The 15,738-nt window shown below is 56.7% G+C and overlaps 3 protein-coding genes across 9 annotated transcripts in view; 2 read left to right on the top strand and 1 right to left on the bottom strand.

Annotated features, from left to right (window-relative positions):
- The first annotated feature begins 32 nt into the window (after nt 1-32).
- GJB1 (gap junction protein beta 1) lies at nt 33-3,090 on the top strand. 3 transcript variants are annotated; one of them, XM_027663286.1, is made up of 3 exons: nt 33-159; nt 1,287-1,402; nt 2,095-3,090. In XM_027663286.1, the coding sequence occupies exon 3, from the start codon at nt 2,107-2,109 to the stop codon at nt 2,944-2,946; it is 840 nt and encodes a 279-aa protein (XP_027519087.1). In that variant the 5' UTR covers nt 33-159; nt 1,287-1,402; nt 2,095-2,106; the 3' UTR covers nt 2,947-3,090. The 3 variants fall into 3 exon arrangements, with proteins under 3 accessions (XP_027519087.1, XP_027519086.1, XP_027519085.1); XM_027663285.1 differs by having other exon boundaries at nt 1,287-1,395; nt 2,092-3,090; XM_027663284.1 differs by lacking the exon at nt 1,287-1,402 and having other exon boundaries at nt 37-159.
- On the top strand, nt 2,985-4,966 carry LOC113956565 (gap junction alpha-3 protein-like). The gene is made up of 2 exons (XM_027663283.1): nt 2,985-3,091; nt 3,831-4,966. The coding sequence occupies exon 2, from the start codon at nt 3,844-3,846 to the stop codon at nt 4,738-4,740; it is 897 nt and encodes a 298-aa protein (XP_027519084.1). The 5' UTR covers nt 2,985-3,091; nt 3,831-3,843; the 3' UTR covers nt 4,741-4,966.
- Nucleotides 4,967-5,312: 346 nt separating this feature from the next.
- Nucleotides 5,313-15,738, bottom strand: part of ZMYM3 (zinc finger MYM-type containing 3) — a 32,501-nt gene continuing 22,075 nt past the window's right edge. For 4 of the 5 annotated variants that reach the window (XM_027663276.1, XM_027663278.1, XM_027663275.1 and 1 more), the window contains 12 exons: nt 13,098-13,156; nt 12,393-12,561; nt 11,689-11,804; nt 11,359-11,533; nt 10,727-10,873; nt 9,825-9,928; nt 9,267-9,435; nt 8,994-9,145; nt 8,435-8,549; nt 7,294-7,548; nt 7,090-7,207; nt 5,313-6,674 (listed from right to left, as the gene is read on the bottom strand). In XM_027663276.1, the coding sequence (XP_027519077.1) occupies nt 6,476-6,674; nt 7,090-7,207; nt 7,294-7,548; nt 8,435-8,549; nt 8,994-9,145; nt 9,267-9,435; nt 9,825-9,928; nt 10,727-10,873; nt 11,359-11,533; nt 11,689-11,804; nt 12,393-12,561; nt 13,098-13,156 (1,778 nt within the window). In that variant the 3' untranslated portion in view covers nt 5,313-6,475. Of the gene's footprint in view, nt 6,675-7,089; nt 7,227-7,293; nt 7,549-8,434; nt 8,550-8,993; nt 9,146-9,266; nt 9,436-9,824; nt 9,929-10,726; nt 10,874-11,358; nt 11,534-11,688; nt 11,805-12,392; nt 12,562-13,097; nt 13,157-15,738 lie in introns of all 5 variants that reach the window. The other variant, XR_003530878.1, reaches the window with a different exon arrangement.

Here is a 15,738-nt window from a genome sequence, read left to right on the forward strand (position 1 = left end):
GCAGTGTTTACTTGGCAGGGCCAGGCAGAGCAAGTCCTGGAAAGCAAGGCTGTTTGGGAGGGGGGTGGGTGAAGTGCTGGAGGGCAGTATAAAGTCCAGGGCTTTGTTGCAGCGTGAGTCTGCTGCAATCCCCAGAACTTTGTTTCTCCTGGTGCTGAGGTGAGAAGCCGGAGGGCACAGTACTACTGGCGGGGAGGGGGTGGTGGCTACATACCCCCCAGCTGGGCAGCACCACAGGGGCCAGGGTGGGGAGTCACAGAGGGGCTCGGCCATGGGCCAAGGAGGGCAGAGCTGGTGGTGCTGGCCCCAATGGGGGGAGCTGGGCAAGGGGCAGAGTGTGGGCATTGGTTGCCCTCCCCATAGTTTTGCTGGAGGTTCTTTGCGTGCTACTGTTTGCACAGCTCCAGGCACTCACACCCCGGGCAGAGGGGAGGAGGTGGCATTTGGGATGGCACTGTTGCCCTACCAACCTGCAGCCCCCAGCTGTCAGGGTTTACTGGATGTGCTGCCCCACACCGGAGGCTGGCGACAAACCCCAAGGGACGTGGCCCCATCTCTGCAGGAATGGGACACAGTGTGGTGGTGTGGCTGGGACACCAACCCTGAGGGGCATGGGGTGGGGTGTGAGCACAGGGACTGTTGCCCCCACCAGCATGTCCAAACAGTAGAACAGTGTCAGTGGGCCCATCTTGGAAGAGAAGCAGAGCCCCTACAGTGCTCAGCACTGAGGGCAGCCTCTTCCAGCACACAGCCTGCGTCACTCCAGCAGACTCTTTCCCATGTCCCCAACAGGACAGGGCACATGCAGGGCAGTTCCAATGCCCTCACAGCCGTTGCTGTCAGCACCAACCCCCCGGCAGCAGAGCCTTGAGGGCACAGCAGGACTCACAGCAGCAGCACCCAGTCCCACGGGTGCCCACGGAGTGCTCAGTGCCAGACCCCTGCTCCAGTCACAGCCCTGTGCTGTCCATGCGGGATGGGCACGCGACTGGGCTCTGCTGTGCATCCTGGGGAAGGGAAGGGACCTCCAGACAGCCTGGGTCGCCAGCACAGCCCAGAGATGTCTGTGGCGTGGTCTGTGCCATGGGCACCCTGTGGTCGGGGTGTGGTGGGGAGGTGGGAGTGGGTGCGGGGCTGAGCAGAGAGAATGCAGCACACAGGCACTTTGTTGGGCCAGGGTGGGCGGAAGTCAGGGCGTTAGATCTGAATGCTAAAGTGTGTTGTTCAGGGGCCAATAAAGGCCCCATTGTATGTAAATAGTTTATAAAGCAGCATATGACTTCCAGTGCAGGGCAGTGGCAGAGAGAGACGAGGGCAGGCGGAGCAGAGCTCTCCTGCGGGAGGCATGAGACCTTAGAGGGGCCACTGGGGGCAGCTTGCGAGGACCCTTTCTCACCAGCAGGTACGCGTTGACGTGACTCTACACACCAGGGGTGGCTGGAGGGCACGTTCCAGTCCCGCCGCCTCATGCTGGGGAGGGAAGCAGCTCCCGGGGCTGCTCAGTGCCAGTGGGAGGCTCTGGTGGGGCAGGGATCTGTGCTTGGAGTGCGGGGTCACTTCATGCTCCCCAGGCAGGGATGGTTCTGGGAGGGTGACAATGTGTGGCTGCATAGGGGGTTCCCTGGCCCTGCTCCCACAGGGAGTGGGGTGACAAGGGAAGGGATGTGCTGGTGCAGAGGAGCCCATGGAGCTCCTTGGGTCCATTCCTAGCCTAAGAACGCAGCACTGGGTGCAGACTGGGGGTCCCTGTGGAAGTGTGGGATCTTCACCGCCATCCTCGGTGGCAGCTGTGGGTTAGGATCCCTGTACCAGCGTGGGGTGGCAGGGCAGGAGCAGCTGGCACTGCAGGGCCAGACGGTCTCCTGCCTGGTCTGGTCAAAATGCTGCCTTGAGCCCTGTCAGCAGCAGGAGCCACTCTGCCATCCTGCTCTCTGTCCATCCTGCTGTCCACCTGCCAGGGCTGTGACAGCCAGTTGCTCCCAGGGCTGTTGCCAGTTGCTCCAAGGGTTGCTGCCACCGGGGCCAGGACATGGTGGCTCTCAGCCAGGGGCCCTTCCTGCTCCTAACACCGTCTCTCCCCGCTCTCTCCTGCAGACGTGAGAAACAATGAACTGGGCCGGGCTCTACACGGTCCTGAGCGGGGTGAACCGCCATTCCACTGCCATCGGCCGCATCTGGCTCTCCGTCATCTTCATCTTCCGGATAATGGTGCTGGTGGTGGCAGCTGAGAGTGTCTGGGGGGATGAGAAATCCGCCTTCACCTGCAACACCCAGCAGCCTGGCTGCAACAGCGTCTGCTACGACCACTTCTTCCCCATCTCCCACATCCGTCTGTGGGCCCTGCAGCTCATCCTTGTCACCACACCGGCCCTTCTCGTAGCCATGCACGTGGCCTACCAGCAGCACCAGGAGAAGAAGCTGCTGCTGCTGACGGGGCACGGGGATGCCAAGCACATGGAAGAGGTGAAGAAGCACAAGATGCGCATCTCGGGTTCGCTGTGGTGGACGTACGTCTGCAGCGTGGTCTTCAGGCTGCTCTTCGAGGCTGTGTTCATGTACATCTTCTACATGCTCTACCCGGGCTACCAGATGATGCGGCTGGTCAAGTGCGAGGCTTATCCCTGCCCCAACACTGTTGACTGCTTCATCTCCCGGCCCACTGAGAAGACCATCTTCACTGTCTTCATGCTGGTCACCTCCAGCATCTGCATCGTCCTCAATATGGCAGAGCTGGTCTACCTGGTGGTGCGGGCCTGTGCCCGCCGGAGCCGGCACAACTCCAACCCCTCTTCGGGGAAGAGCTCCTTCTATGGGCACAAGCATTCCTCCGAGTACAAGCAGAATGAGATCAACCAGCTGCTGACAGAGCAGGACGGTTCCCTCAAGGACATGCTGCGCCGCAACTCTGGGCTGCAGGAGAAGGGTGACCGCTGCTCTGCCTGCTAGGGCCAGCACTGTGGGGGACCCTGCCCCACAGTCACCCCACGGCCTTGTTGCTGTCCCTGTCCCAAGGATAGCATTCCTCAGGCACCACTCGGGCTCTCCTAGATGGCCAGGAGAGCATCTCGGGCCATTAAATCTCCATTCTCAGGTGCTGCCTCCCTCCTTTCTGCTCTGGCCGGGGCATGCCGGGAGCTGGGGTGCCAGTGTGGGGTGCCCACTCCTGCACCCAAGCCCTTGTGGGTGGCACCAGGGGCTGTGGAGACTGCAGTGCCCGGGCTGAGCTGGGGCTGTGGTGCCCTGGCAGATAACTTTCAGGAGCAGTGACCCCTGGGTGGCATTGAGCAGTGTCCAAGGGCTTGTGCTCCCCCAGCACCAGCCCCTGCAGCCCCAAATATATTTAGAAAAGTACCCAGACCAAAAATAGAGGGAAAAGGTTTCCCCAGTGGCTGTTCCATGTGCCAGTCACAATGAAAGCCAATGGGGCACGCAGCTGCCTCGTGCCCCAATAACCCCACGCCTGCTGTTGGGTGAGCGGACAGAGGAAGCCAGGCAGACCTGTCCGCACCCACTGAGGAGCTGGGGACCAGCTGGGAAGGGGCCTCGCAGCATCCTGCATCCCAGGAGCCGACGGCGCGGGAGCACTGGGCTCTGCCCCACACACCCACCTACGGTGAGGAGTCCCCAGGGATCCCCTTGGTGCTCCCAGATTTCTGCTGGAGGCCTTTGCTCCCGTTGCCTTCCTTGTGATGGGTTAGGGGGTCCCTTGGGATGGGGACACTGCAGGGACAGCCTTGGGTTGGGTCTGTGTACTCCTGCCCATCTGGGGGATGGGGTGGCGGTGTGGTGGGCTATGGGGTGGCTGTGTCTGGAGGGCGGCTGTCTTGCAGGGCAGCGTGTGCCATGGGGGACTGGAGCCTGCTGGGGCGGCTGCTGGAGAATGCCCAGGAGCACTCCACAGTGGTGGGGAAGGTCTGGCTCACCGTCCTCTTCGTCTTCCGCATCCTGGTGCTGGGGGCAGCCGCTGAGCGGGTCTGGGGTGACGAGCTGTCTGGCTTCTCCTGCGACACGCAGCAGCCCGGCTGCCAGAATGCCTGCTATGACAGCACCTTCCCCATCTCCCATCTCCGCTTCTGGGTCCTGCAGATCATCTTTGTCTCCACCCCCAGCCTTGTGTACCTGGGCCACATCCTGCACCTGGTACATCTGGAGGAGAAGGCACAGCAGCAAGTGGCAGCGCGGGCCGGCAGCGGGGCCAGGCGGCCGCGCCCCAGGCAGCCCCAGCTCCCTGCAGGGGACACACGGGGACGGGTCTGCATGCGGGGGGCCATCCTGAGGACGTACATCTGCAACGTTGTCTTCAAGGCTCTCTTGGAAGTGGCCTTCATTGTGGGCCAGTACACCTTGTACGGGTTCCAGCTGAAGCCCCTCTACACCTGCAGCCGCTGGCCCTGCCCCAACACTGTCAACTGCTACATCTCCCGGCCCACTGAGAAGACCATCTTCATCCTCTTCATGCTGGGGGTGGCCTGCGTGTCCCTGCTGCTCAACCTGGTGGAGATCTACTACCTGGGTCTCACCAAGTGCCGGCAGGGGCCAGGCCCCAAGTCCCACATCATAACCACTCCCAGTGGCCCTTTAGGGCCCCGCAGTGCCCATGTCACCCTGCCCAGGGTTGGCAGCCCCCTGGCTGCTGGCAGATCCCCCCACAGCCTGGCACCCCTGAAGAAGGCGGGAGCGTGGCTAGGGGTGGCTGGTGGGTCCCACGGGGAGATGCGAGCGGCAGACCTGGCAGTGTGAACATGGCCTGCTGGGATGGTCAGGGATGGGGGATGCACTAGTGGCCACAGTGGTGGTTCAGTCTCCAGGCCCTGCCAGGCCTGTGGCATGGATCCCGTGGCCAGCACGAGAATTGGACATGGCCCTGGGCACATGGCTCAGCTGCTCCCAGCACCCCTGGGAGCAGCAGGGCTGAGAGTAAAGCTGGGATGGGGGAGCAAATAAACACTCACTGCACCTCCCTTGACTCCTGCTCTGCCCACATGGCATTGCTCTCTGACTGGTCCATCCTACAGACACACTGCATGGCCAGGGCACGGCCACTGCTGGGTTGGGTTGGGTTGGGTTGGGCTGCAGCCCTGTGGGCAGGTGACAGGTCAGGTGAAGTAGGGCAGGGACAGGCAGGGCATGCCAGGCTGGCGCCAGAGGGCACTGGGTCAGGGGCCATCCCAACATGCCCAAGCTGGCAAGGTAGGAAGTGCAGGCAGCGCAGGCAGGGACAGACAGGAGTGTGGTGTACAGCAGCAGAGGGACATTGGCCATGCTATCCTGCAATGCTCACCCCGCCCAGGGTGGGAAACTAGGGGCTGCCAAAAGTTTTCCACATCTTTATTTGAAATGAATGGTTTCCAGAGACACAGGGTTAGTTCCTACTGCCCTGGCATCACTACAACAAGACTGGTGAGTGGCTCACTCTCCACATGGACACAGAGAACAGATGGCCCCGGGCCAGGGCCCAGAACAATATATACAGGCTCAACAGGAGACCCATGTACAGCTCAATAAAACTGACCAGAACACGAGGAGGGGCAGGAGGCAGCAGGGAGTGGCACAGCTGGAGCCAGACTTGCTCTGGGCAAGGCAGTGGCAGCCTGCTGCTTTGGAAGGGAGGGGGAGACCAGGCAGAGCTCCCTGTTTCTGCCAGCAGCTGCCCAAGCCCCTGGCTGGAGCAGAGGTTCCCATTGATGGCACCTTGCATGGGGGAGGGGACCTACATCAGGACAGGGGACAGTGGGGAAAGAGGGGCAGCACTGACCCAGACCCATCTCCATCAGTTTTCAGACAACTCATGAAACACTGACCTAATTGAGAGAGACATCTCAGCTGCACATGAGGGAGGTGTCCCCATGGCAAGGCTCTCTCTCATGTTCCAGTGCCAGCTCCCTCCACTCCCTGAAGCCAACCTAAACCTCTCCCACACCTGGGAAAAAGCCCTCCCCCTGACCCTACGGCTCTCTGGTAGCCTGTGGTCCATCCCCACTGGCTTGAAACCACAATCCTGCCCCAGCAGCAGAGCTACTGTTCCTGCCATACCACCTGCAGCCTCATGAGGGAATGATGAAGGAAGAGGGAAGTAAAAGTTTTGGGGCCACTGGTCTGATGGTGCACTGCTGCCTTGTGAGATTCCTGCCCTGGGGCAGGGGAGGAGGGGGGGAGTGGCAGGGCTGGGGGTAGGGGGACAAAGGTGAGGGCAGGTGCCCCAGGGACTCTGCCACCCCTGTGCCATGGGAACTGGCCCTGGGAAAGATGGTTCACCCAGCAGCCAAAAGGAGGAGGCAGAGCTGAGCATGAGGGCCACATATGTAAGGGAGGCCTGTAACAAGCAGGATGGGATGTCCAAGTCTGGTAATGATGAAGGGACAGCACTGCTGCAGCACCATCCCCTCCCGTGCTGCACGGCCCCTGCCCTGCAGCGGGAGGCAGGAAGATGGGGTGTCCAGGGCTGGAGCGCAGCCAGCCCAGCAGCACCTCGCTCTTAGTCCATGTCATCCTCCAGGCTGCTGAGCCGACTGTGCTCCTCGTAGATCTCCCTGACGGCCAGGATGCGGTTCAGCATGCTCTCCATCATGCTGCGGTCCATGGGGATCACCGAGTACCACAGCGGGGACTCGGCGATGCACGACCGCTCGGGCTGCAGGTAGAACACATCGTTGCGGTTCCGCAGACTCTCGGGGCTGCAAAGAGAGAGCAAGGTCAGACCTGGGGGTTCTCAGCTTCAGGGGCTCAGCCAGCCTGGCCTGCTGTCATGGTTAGCAAGGGGGGCTGAAGGCTTGCCACAGCCTCTCATCACTCAGGAGGATAACGACACAAACTGAGCCTGCAGCTCCTTGCTCAGGACCAAAACCCCTAACCACCCAAGCACCTGGACTCATATGGCACAATCCTGCCAGTCTGGAGAAAGGCAAGAAGTGGAAGAGGCCAGAGAGAAGCATTTTCTCAACCGTGGTCTACACATGCAGCACAGACCTTGTGCAAGGCTTCAAGTTCATGTACAAACATTTGGAGAGCAGCAGTCACTCCACATGGTCCCACTAAAACTGAGTGGTGGCCCCAAAATGGCACATGTCCCTTCTCCAGAGAAAGCCTCACCATTTGGAGAGATAGAACTCATAGAACTTGACTGGGCATCGGAGAGGGTTCATCCTGTTCTCTCGCTGCTCCAACATCGGTACCTCCTCCTCACGCTTCCGTTTTCCAGAGCCACCATCTGCAGAGGGGGAAGAGAGCTGGATCATGGCTGTATCCCAACAGGGGAAGCAGGGGGAGGGACAGAGATGTTCCCTCAGGCCCTACCTCGGCTTTTCTTCTGCTTGGCAGGAGCGTAGTAGCGGATGCTCACCACCTTTGTCACGCCACGGGCAGTGGTGCACTTGCGGGACTGGCGCACCACGTTGGTGAAGGAGAGCTGCATGTGCTCCTCTGCTGTCTGCAGCCCGAAGAACTTAGTGTTAAAGAACATGAGGGTGTTCAGCAGCACAAAGGGTGAGTAAACACCCAGCTGTTTGCACTCCCAGAGGTGCTCCTCCTCGACACGGGAGAAAACAGTGTCTGCAACACACAGAGGAAGAATCGAGTCACATCAACAGCAGCCTTACGGCAATTCCTTCATCCTGCCCAGAAATCTGTGAAAGACTGACACTTCACAACATCTTTTTTTCCATAAGGTTACTTCTCCAGAGCCATCAGCAGAACTAGATGCTGGCTCTGCCACAAGCCACCCCAGATCACAGCCAAACCCCAGACAAGAACTCAAATTAATTCTAATTGCCCATCACTATAGATGGTCATAAAGCGATCCCTAGGTCAGTGCTCCACTACACTCAGTGAGAGATGAAGGAAAAGCAGCAGGCAGGAGAGACACAACCAGCTCCTGCCTAAATACACAGATCTTGAGCCAAATGCCTCTGCCTGGGACAGCCAATATGCAGGGGTGAGGCTGGATCTTTGACTGACAAGACACAGCAGGGAAGGCACCTCAGAACACAGCATCATGAAAAGCCTCTGCAGAGCTCTAAGTCCATTCACAAAGGCAGCAGCACAGTGACCTTGGCCAAGGCTTAGCACAGTGTGCAGGGCTCACCGATGTGCTGGCAACACAAAGATATGTACCAGTCTGCCCCCTGGGTTGGCATCCTCTTTGCCAAAGGGTGGAGACATCACTGTGAAGTGTTGCAAAGATTCAAACTGTCCCAGGAAAGAAAGCATGTGTGCTCTGCACCCAGCTATGCTGTGGGCTACAGAAGCTGCTGAGGTGTAAACCACACTGGCCCTGCTGTCAGTTTGGGTCAGCCTGACCCCAAGACACAGCGGGACTGTGCTGCCTATGCCAAGAAAGAGGGTTGAGGCTGGGGGAACACAATCAGACCAGAGGATCCCAGGCTAGGAGCACAAACTGGGTATGTGTGGTGACTGAGGGTACTCAGAAGACACGTACTATTTGGTAAGACTGTGGGTTGCCAGCCGCTCAGGGACTTGTTCAGCTCCTGCACGAAGGTCAGGTAGTAAAGGTCTGTAAATATATTCACCATACGATTGTTCTCGAGCAGGTACTAGAAAGGACAGAACACACAGTCAAGAGAAACACAGCAGCACCTGGAATGCAAACCCTTCCCAGAGAGCCCAGGGCACACATGCAGAGCACCCTTCCTTGTGCCACCAGAGCTGCAGGGCAGACACTTCTGAGAGTTGCAAGGAAAACCTTGGGGCATGACACAGGAGACTTGGCAGTGAAGAAGGGAATGAATTTGGGGAGATCTCCCAGCCCTCCTCAAGGATGTGCAAGAAGGGTGTAAGGCTGGGAAACAGCTGACACCCTACACTCTGGGCTTGGAAACAAAGGCCAAACCAGGTGGGCTGCTGTCCTGGGATGAGGCAATGAAGGTGAGTCCAGTAAGCCTCTCTGGATCCCCAGGAAGCAGAATGAAGGGTAAAAGCTCCCCCTACCAGTTCTGACCCCCAAGTCTGTCTGTGGAGGGCAGCAAGGCCTCCCTCACCTGCTGGATGCCAAGGCAAAGGTAATAGATGCTGTCGGGTTCATAGCGCTCCCCGTTGGGCCGTGTTATCTCCTTGACAAACTGGGCCAGGCCATAATTGAGCTCAGCTGCTGAGCAGGCTAAGATGTCCTCCTTGATCCTCATGGGTTTGGCTGCGGAGACAAGCACAGCAGCCTCAGACAACAGCCTGCAAGGTCAGGAGCACCTCAGCACCCTGAGATCCAGCTTCTGGGAGGTCTCTGCCACTCCACTGCATCCACACAAGGCACTTACGGCCAAAGCGCAGCTCCTCTCCCTTGCTGGTCTCTCCTCCTGCATACTTGGCTTGCACCCAGGACTTCCAGGCGTTCACTCCATATGAGTAGTTCAGGACTGTACAGCTGGGTTGGCTGCTCATTGAGTCCCGGGAACAGCTTTCAGAGAGCACCAGGCGCTTCTGCCCCTGCAGAGAGGTGTACTGTGAGACTGGGCACCTACCTGGGACAGGTGCAAGAGTTGTGGCCACCCCTCAGACCTGTGACTGCAGTGTGTGACTCCCAGTGTGCCTGTGCCCATGCCAGCAGGCACCCTTCTGCTGACAGCCAAGCCAACAAGGCCCATTAGTTATGATGGCCACAGGAATGAGACCAGCTCTCACATGACCCGTAGCATTCAAAGCTCCTCCAAAGTATTTTCATTCAAGGAGTGGCCCACAAACCAAGCACGTTCAGAGGGGAGAGGGTACAACCTCCCCAGCACACCAAAGCCTCTGGCACATTTCACCTCCTACATCCCAGATAGCAGCTCCAAGCCCAAAGAGCTTTAAGCAGGCAGCACCCACAGAGAGCTCACCTTTCGGACAGCTCGAGGCAGATCTTGCTCTGTGGACACATCATCTGGTCCCACCAGCCCACAGTCAAAGAGGAAGTCCACACTGGGGTTGATGTCTAGAGGGTCTGAAAGGAAACACAGGCAGAAGGGCTCAGTTGAGACTTCTCATCCTGTCCCCTGTGCTGGCAAGTGTTTTACATACAGCAAGATGAAGCAAGGACACTTCACACCCTCCACCACTGTCTCGTATGAACTTTAGCCACAGCACAACAAAGGAAATATGTTTCTGGTAGATGATGCTAAGCTCTCTCTGAATAACCAGAGCCCCACATTTTTCCCCTTTGACAGTTTTTTGTTTGCTTGTTTTTCAAAGCTGAGGAACATTCCCAATGCCCTTGTACCAGGCCAGTACTGTGGACAGTCTGGCACAGGCACCTCAATTCTATCCTTTGTTGCTACCACCCTGCCCAGCACTGCTGTGCTCCTGTGAGTCCCTGCCTCCTCTTCCACCTTCTGCCTGGTAATGGACATTCAGCAATTCTACCATTTCCAGGATGTCATGCTTTGTCCAGGTCTCTTGCCTTGCTGCCTTCTCTGGAATCATCATCCATAAGCACACCAATGCCACTGCCCTGCTCTCTGTGCTGTTAAAACCAGTTTCTCATTCTCCCTTCTCTGCAGACCTATGTTCTCACCAGGTAAGTTAGTCTAGACAAACACACACTCCTTCAGAAGTGGTGGTCCCCTCACCCTTGCTGCAAGCAGTCATCTGCAAGGCTCAGCCCTAGGCCTGGTCAGTCAGAGGGCACGGGGAGGTAAATTCACACAGCTCTTAGAGCTGCTGGCAACAGTTGGCTGAGGGCACTGGGAGGACCCTGCTGCAGCACGAGCAGCCCTGCACACCTGCTTCCCCCAGCTCTTACTCTTAGGGAAGTCAGCCTCCAGATCCTGGCCCGGCTCATCGAGGACATTTGCCATCTTGACAGCCATAGCCAACACATCGTCCCGTGCTGGTCCGAACAGATCACAGTCCTCCAGGAGACCCTCTGCACTCTGGTTACTCACCAGGTCTGCAAGGCAAAAGCAGTTCATAAACCCAACTGTTTTCCCTGTGACAGCTGGGAAATGAAGTTGGGCTCCCTGCGTGCAGCACAGTCCTGTGCTCAGAGCAGCCCCACGACACCTGCACTGCCCAGCTTTCTCTGGACAACCAGACCTTGGATGTTTGTCACCTTCCCAGCCACAACCCTCATCACTGGGGGTGAGGGTCAGCACTGTTAGTTTTCTAGCTAGTAAGTTGCTTTAGGAAAGAGCCTGAACAGCCACCTGACTGGTGCCACAAGACTGGCACCCCAAAAAACGGGAGACAGCGCTCCTTGCTGCAGCTCTTCCCTTTTGGTAGCTCCTCAGCAGAAGCTGAGGAATTGTTATTCCCTGCTTCCTTTTTTGAGAAGCTTTGGGGAGCTGCAATCCTGGCAGGTGTTTTAGCTCCAAGAGCCAGCAAATCCCCCTTGATCCCAGCTGTTGGGCCAGACCAAGCCATGGCAGAACCTACCACACAGGTCCGAGGAGGCCTTGTCTAGTTCCTCAGCCTCTGCAATCATTTCAGCCATGGCCAGGATGTCAGCTTCCAGGGGATTGGAGGGGATCTTCACTTTCAGTTCCTCAATGGTCTCCACAATCTTCTCTGTGCTTTCCAGGGTGGTGGGCAGGAACATTGGCACAGGCACCTGTAGACAGCAGCACACCAAGCAGAAAACTGACACTCAGCAGACTGACACAAAAGCAGAGGCAGGAGAAGAGGATAAACAGAGAAGAAGAGAGGCTGCAGCAAGGCAGGATCAAGACACCAGGAGAACAGGAGTAGATGAAATGCATTGCTTACCGGGACAGGCATGGAGAAAGGCACAGGTACTTTCTGGCAGTACATATGCATAGGCACAGGCACGAAGATCGGGACGGGGATTGGCAATACAACCACCTGGGGCTTCCAGTCAGCCTCTGATAAGAGCAAAAGTACATCAGTGAGCTTGATCCCAGAAGCTCCTCCACCCAGCCCGGCCACACACTGATGTGCCCCCAGCCATCCAGCACTGCAGCCCTTCCAGCCATCAGTTTCTATGATTTGTGGACAGAGCTGGAGCAGCAGCAAGTCAAGCCTGGCAACAAGGGAGGCTTGCCTTAGCCAGAAGTGCAAGTCCTGCTCTTATGTAACCCTGCCAAGAGGTTCAGTTGCCTTGCACATCCTGGAGACCACACACACATGCCCAGCATGAGCTACAGAGTGGAACATGCTCAGCAGATGGCCCTTGGACAAGATAACAATCTCCAGAGCAACAGGAGTTGTCCCACAAGAAGTAGGATCATGCTACAGTGCTCTTTGCATCTCTCCTTTTGCTGATGATGGGAATGGGCTCCCTGCCTCCAGCCCTGCCAGATGTGCCCTGCACCTGCCCAGAGACTCCTCAGCATGGTGCCAAACACACTTTGTGCAGCGTTTCAAGCTGGATTCACAGTCTGGAGCAGGGATGTGCCCCTAACCTTTCCAAAATGGCCCTGTAATCCTGCAGTTATGTCTTGTTTTCCTACCTGTCTGACATCCTTTGGACTTCATTTCTAACTTGCAGGAAACGCCCCGGTTCTGCATCAGTGGTTTACACATGGCAGCTTTGTTTTTCCGAGGGGTGGTTGGAACCACTGGTGGGGCGGGAGGCGGCGCAGCTGAAGACGTCTGGGCTGAGGAGGCCTTTGCTGACAGCTGAGGAAATGCAGAAAGCAGGAGGTTGATGTTCAGCTAAGGCAGCACAACCTCTTTCCTACAGCTACAGCTGGAGTGACTCCCAAAGCACCTCCTGGGGCCTGGCAGTCCCCAACACACACGTGGACGCTCCCACGGTCAGGCCTGGATGAAGGACTGCCAAGCTGCTCCTGGCAGGCAGCAAACCTGTGTGGTGTCCCTGCTGTGCCAGGAGTTTGGCACTGGTGGCTCCTGTCCCACGGGGCAGAGGGGAACAGTGGGACAGTGACTATACCCAGGCACAGAAAAGCACCATGCAAAAGAAGCCAGTGCCACAGAGGTTATTCTGGAGTTCATCATCAACTCCTGGGGAATGGCTATTCTTCCCCCTTGCAGGACTTATGCTGATACTGCCCTCCCCAGGAGCTCTTATCAGCTCCCGCTATCTAGACATCTTAAAATTCATTGATTGTAGAAGAACGAAATCTCCCTGAGCAATGGCAGAACTGTTCTCTCTTTGTGCTGTCTTGCAAACTCCTATCTCCAATGGATCTTACCATGTTAGTCTCTGTCTTCTGTGGGGAAGGGACAGCTGGTTTTGGATCTGAAGTCTGACCTGTAAAAGAAAGCAACAACTCTTGAGTTCAAGAGCTCCTGGGCCAATGTGTCCCACTGCTGGGACTGGAGGTACCAGCAGCCAGAGAGCAGGGACAGGCTCCCCAGAAACTCCTCCTGGCCACTCCAGGAATAGTTAATGTTTCCACAATCTCTAGCCCTAGCAGCTCAGAAGACACTACAACTCCAAAATCAAGTTACTCCCATGTCATTTTGTGCTCACCTGCAGTCCACCCCATCCCTGTCACAGCAGGTCAGGAGAAATCCCAGTCCCTTGTTGAGAGAGGAATCCAGGGCTCTATTCCCAGCTCTGCCTATTGGCTTGCTGTACCGAGCCATGGCCCCTCCCTGTGCCTCCATATCCCTGCTACAAATATCTTGGCAAAGTGCTTCGAGATCCCTAGGAAGAAGGTGACAGAGCTAACAGAAGCATTATGAGATATCCCAGAAAGCAGAGAGACAGCTTTGCCCCAGCCCTAGGGATGCAGTATATTCCCCTAAAGAAAGAAAGGATCACCTACAGTTAAGAGGTGCACGTGGCAGTCTCAGGTGGTGACAGTATCACCCTGCCTTGGATGATAATTCCAGCTCATTTGCTCTGCAGAGAATCTGCACCCATCTCAAAGACCTATGAGCTAACAGAGCACGTTCGTCTCAGCCTCCAGTGAGCCCTGGTTACCCATGTGGCTGCCAAAAACATCTGCCTTCTACAGCACTGACTAACTGTGGGCCGTGCATGGAGGAGTCACTTGCGAGGAAAGCAGCAGGTCTCAGCACCCAAAGGCAGTGGTGGGTCCATTTGCACCTCCTACACACAGACTGGCTCTTCAGGAAAGACCCAGATTCCTAGAGGTCCAACACACAGACCATGCACTGTGTAGATTTCCTCTGTCCTAAGGAAATGCAGGACAGCTCTTGTGCAACTGGAGGCCTAGCAGTCTCCACTTGCTGGCCACCACAGCAGGAAACAGGCAAGTTCCAGCTGGAGGAAGCTCCCTAGTCTGCAGCTGAGCATTCAGCCATAGGTTCTGCAGCAGTCTCAGGGTCCAAGAACTCACCCTGACAGCCCAAAGTGGATGGGCAGCAGGTCCAGGTAGGAAACATCAATGGTTTGACTGAGAAAAGACAAGCTATGGTGCATGAGTGGAATTTTTGCTGCAGCAGAATCAAAAGCAAACATGATTGCCCCACAGGCCAGTGATTTAGGACTAAGAAAACAGGATTCTCCTGCCACAAAGCTCTATGTGTCTAGGCTTCCAGGAAGACTGTGGTTTGTTCTTTACTCTCATCCCAATGCCAACAAAGAGCTGTCAAGGCATTGCCTGCCCCAACGGTGACTTCTGATCCTCTACCCTCTCCAGTTGGTCAGCCCTGTGCAGAGCCAGTTCCCCTTGGAAGTGTTTGGGCACAGTTTTGTAGCAAAACCTCCTCAATCCTGTATTACATGGACTGTTCCCAGCAAAAGAACAGCTGCTTATATGATCAGCAACAAGCAGTCTCAAGATCACTAAGCTGGTAGCAGCCACTGGGTCATGGGAAGTAAGGGTTCTAGGCAACCACTGGCTGCAACAGAATAACCAAGTAGTCAACAGCTCTACCCACGATGGGCCTGAAATCCAGGCAGTCCCTTGTGAGCTGGCAATGCAGCTGCCAGGTCCACAGGACACCTTGACTGCACCAGGCAAAGCTGCTCCTCATCATGAGCTGACAAGCTGCTCCTCCTTAAATCCCCTGCACAGCACAGTGGGCTGGAAAGCTCTCTGTGTAAGCAGGTCCTTGGCTCCAGCACCCTTCCTTTGCAAACTCAGCAGTATGCAACAGTCCTGGGGCAAGGGTGTCCATGGCTATCCCACATCTGGGTGTGCCAGAACACACAGAGGGCCCAGTGCCACCAGCAGCATTCACCAAGCACAGTAGCTGCTGGGGCAGCTTGGAGCTTGTGCTCAGCTGAGCACTCACTACTGATGAAGGGCTTTTCCTTGGCTCCCTCAGAGTCCTTACAGGGGGCACAGAGAGGCAGCTGTGGCACAGTGAAGGGTGATGCCCCACATACCAAGAAGCAAAGTTCTTGGAGCTCTCCAGAGATGTGGTACAGGAGGCCTGAGACTCTCGTGGTTAGTGGTGGTGGAGAAGGTACTTCTGAGTCTTATGATCCATGGCTCCAAGTAGCAAGGTCCAATGGCTAAACAATGTGAAACATGGTTCCCTCTGCAGGCAGAGTTTGTCCACTGTGCCTGTGCTGCAAAAGCAGTGTAATTGGTTCCTCACAAGTGACTTGCCTTGAAAGCAGAGGACAAATGCAACAGGATGGGTGGGGCTGTGGAATCACTTGGTGAGCTACAGGAACTAGCAAGTTTAACACCTCTTCTTTTCCTGGGCAGCAGAACACTGTAAACCATCAAGCAGACTTCCCATGGGCACCCTTGTGCCAGCAGAAACCAACAGTTCCTTATCCAGGTCACTCCAGTGTCCTGCCACTTGAGCTGTCACCTCACGCAGCTTTTTATGGAATGTGGCTCTTGGAAGGCAGGTTGGGACTCCCCTAGCTGGGGGAACCTGCTGCTTCTGGAGAAGCAGCTCTGC

Source organism: Corapipo altera, unplaced genomic scaffold, assembly GCF_003945725.1.
Source record: "Corapipo altera isolate COAL_440 unplaced genomic scaffold, ASM394572v1 107b, whole genome shotgun sequence".
Classification (NCBI taxonomy): domain Eukaryota; kingdom Metazoa; phylum Chordata; class Aves; order Passeriformes; family Pipridae; genus Corapipo; species Corapipo altera.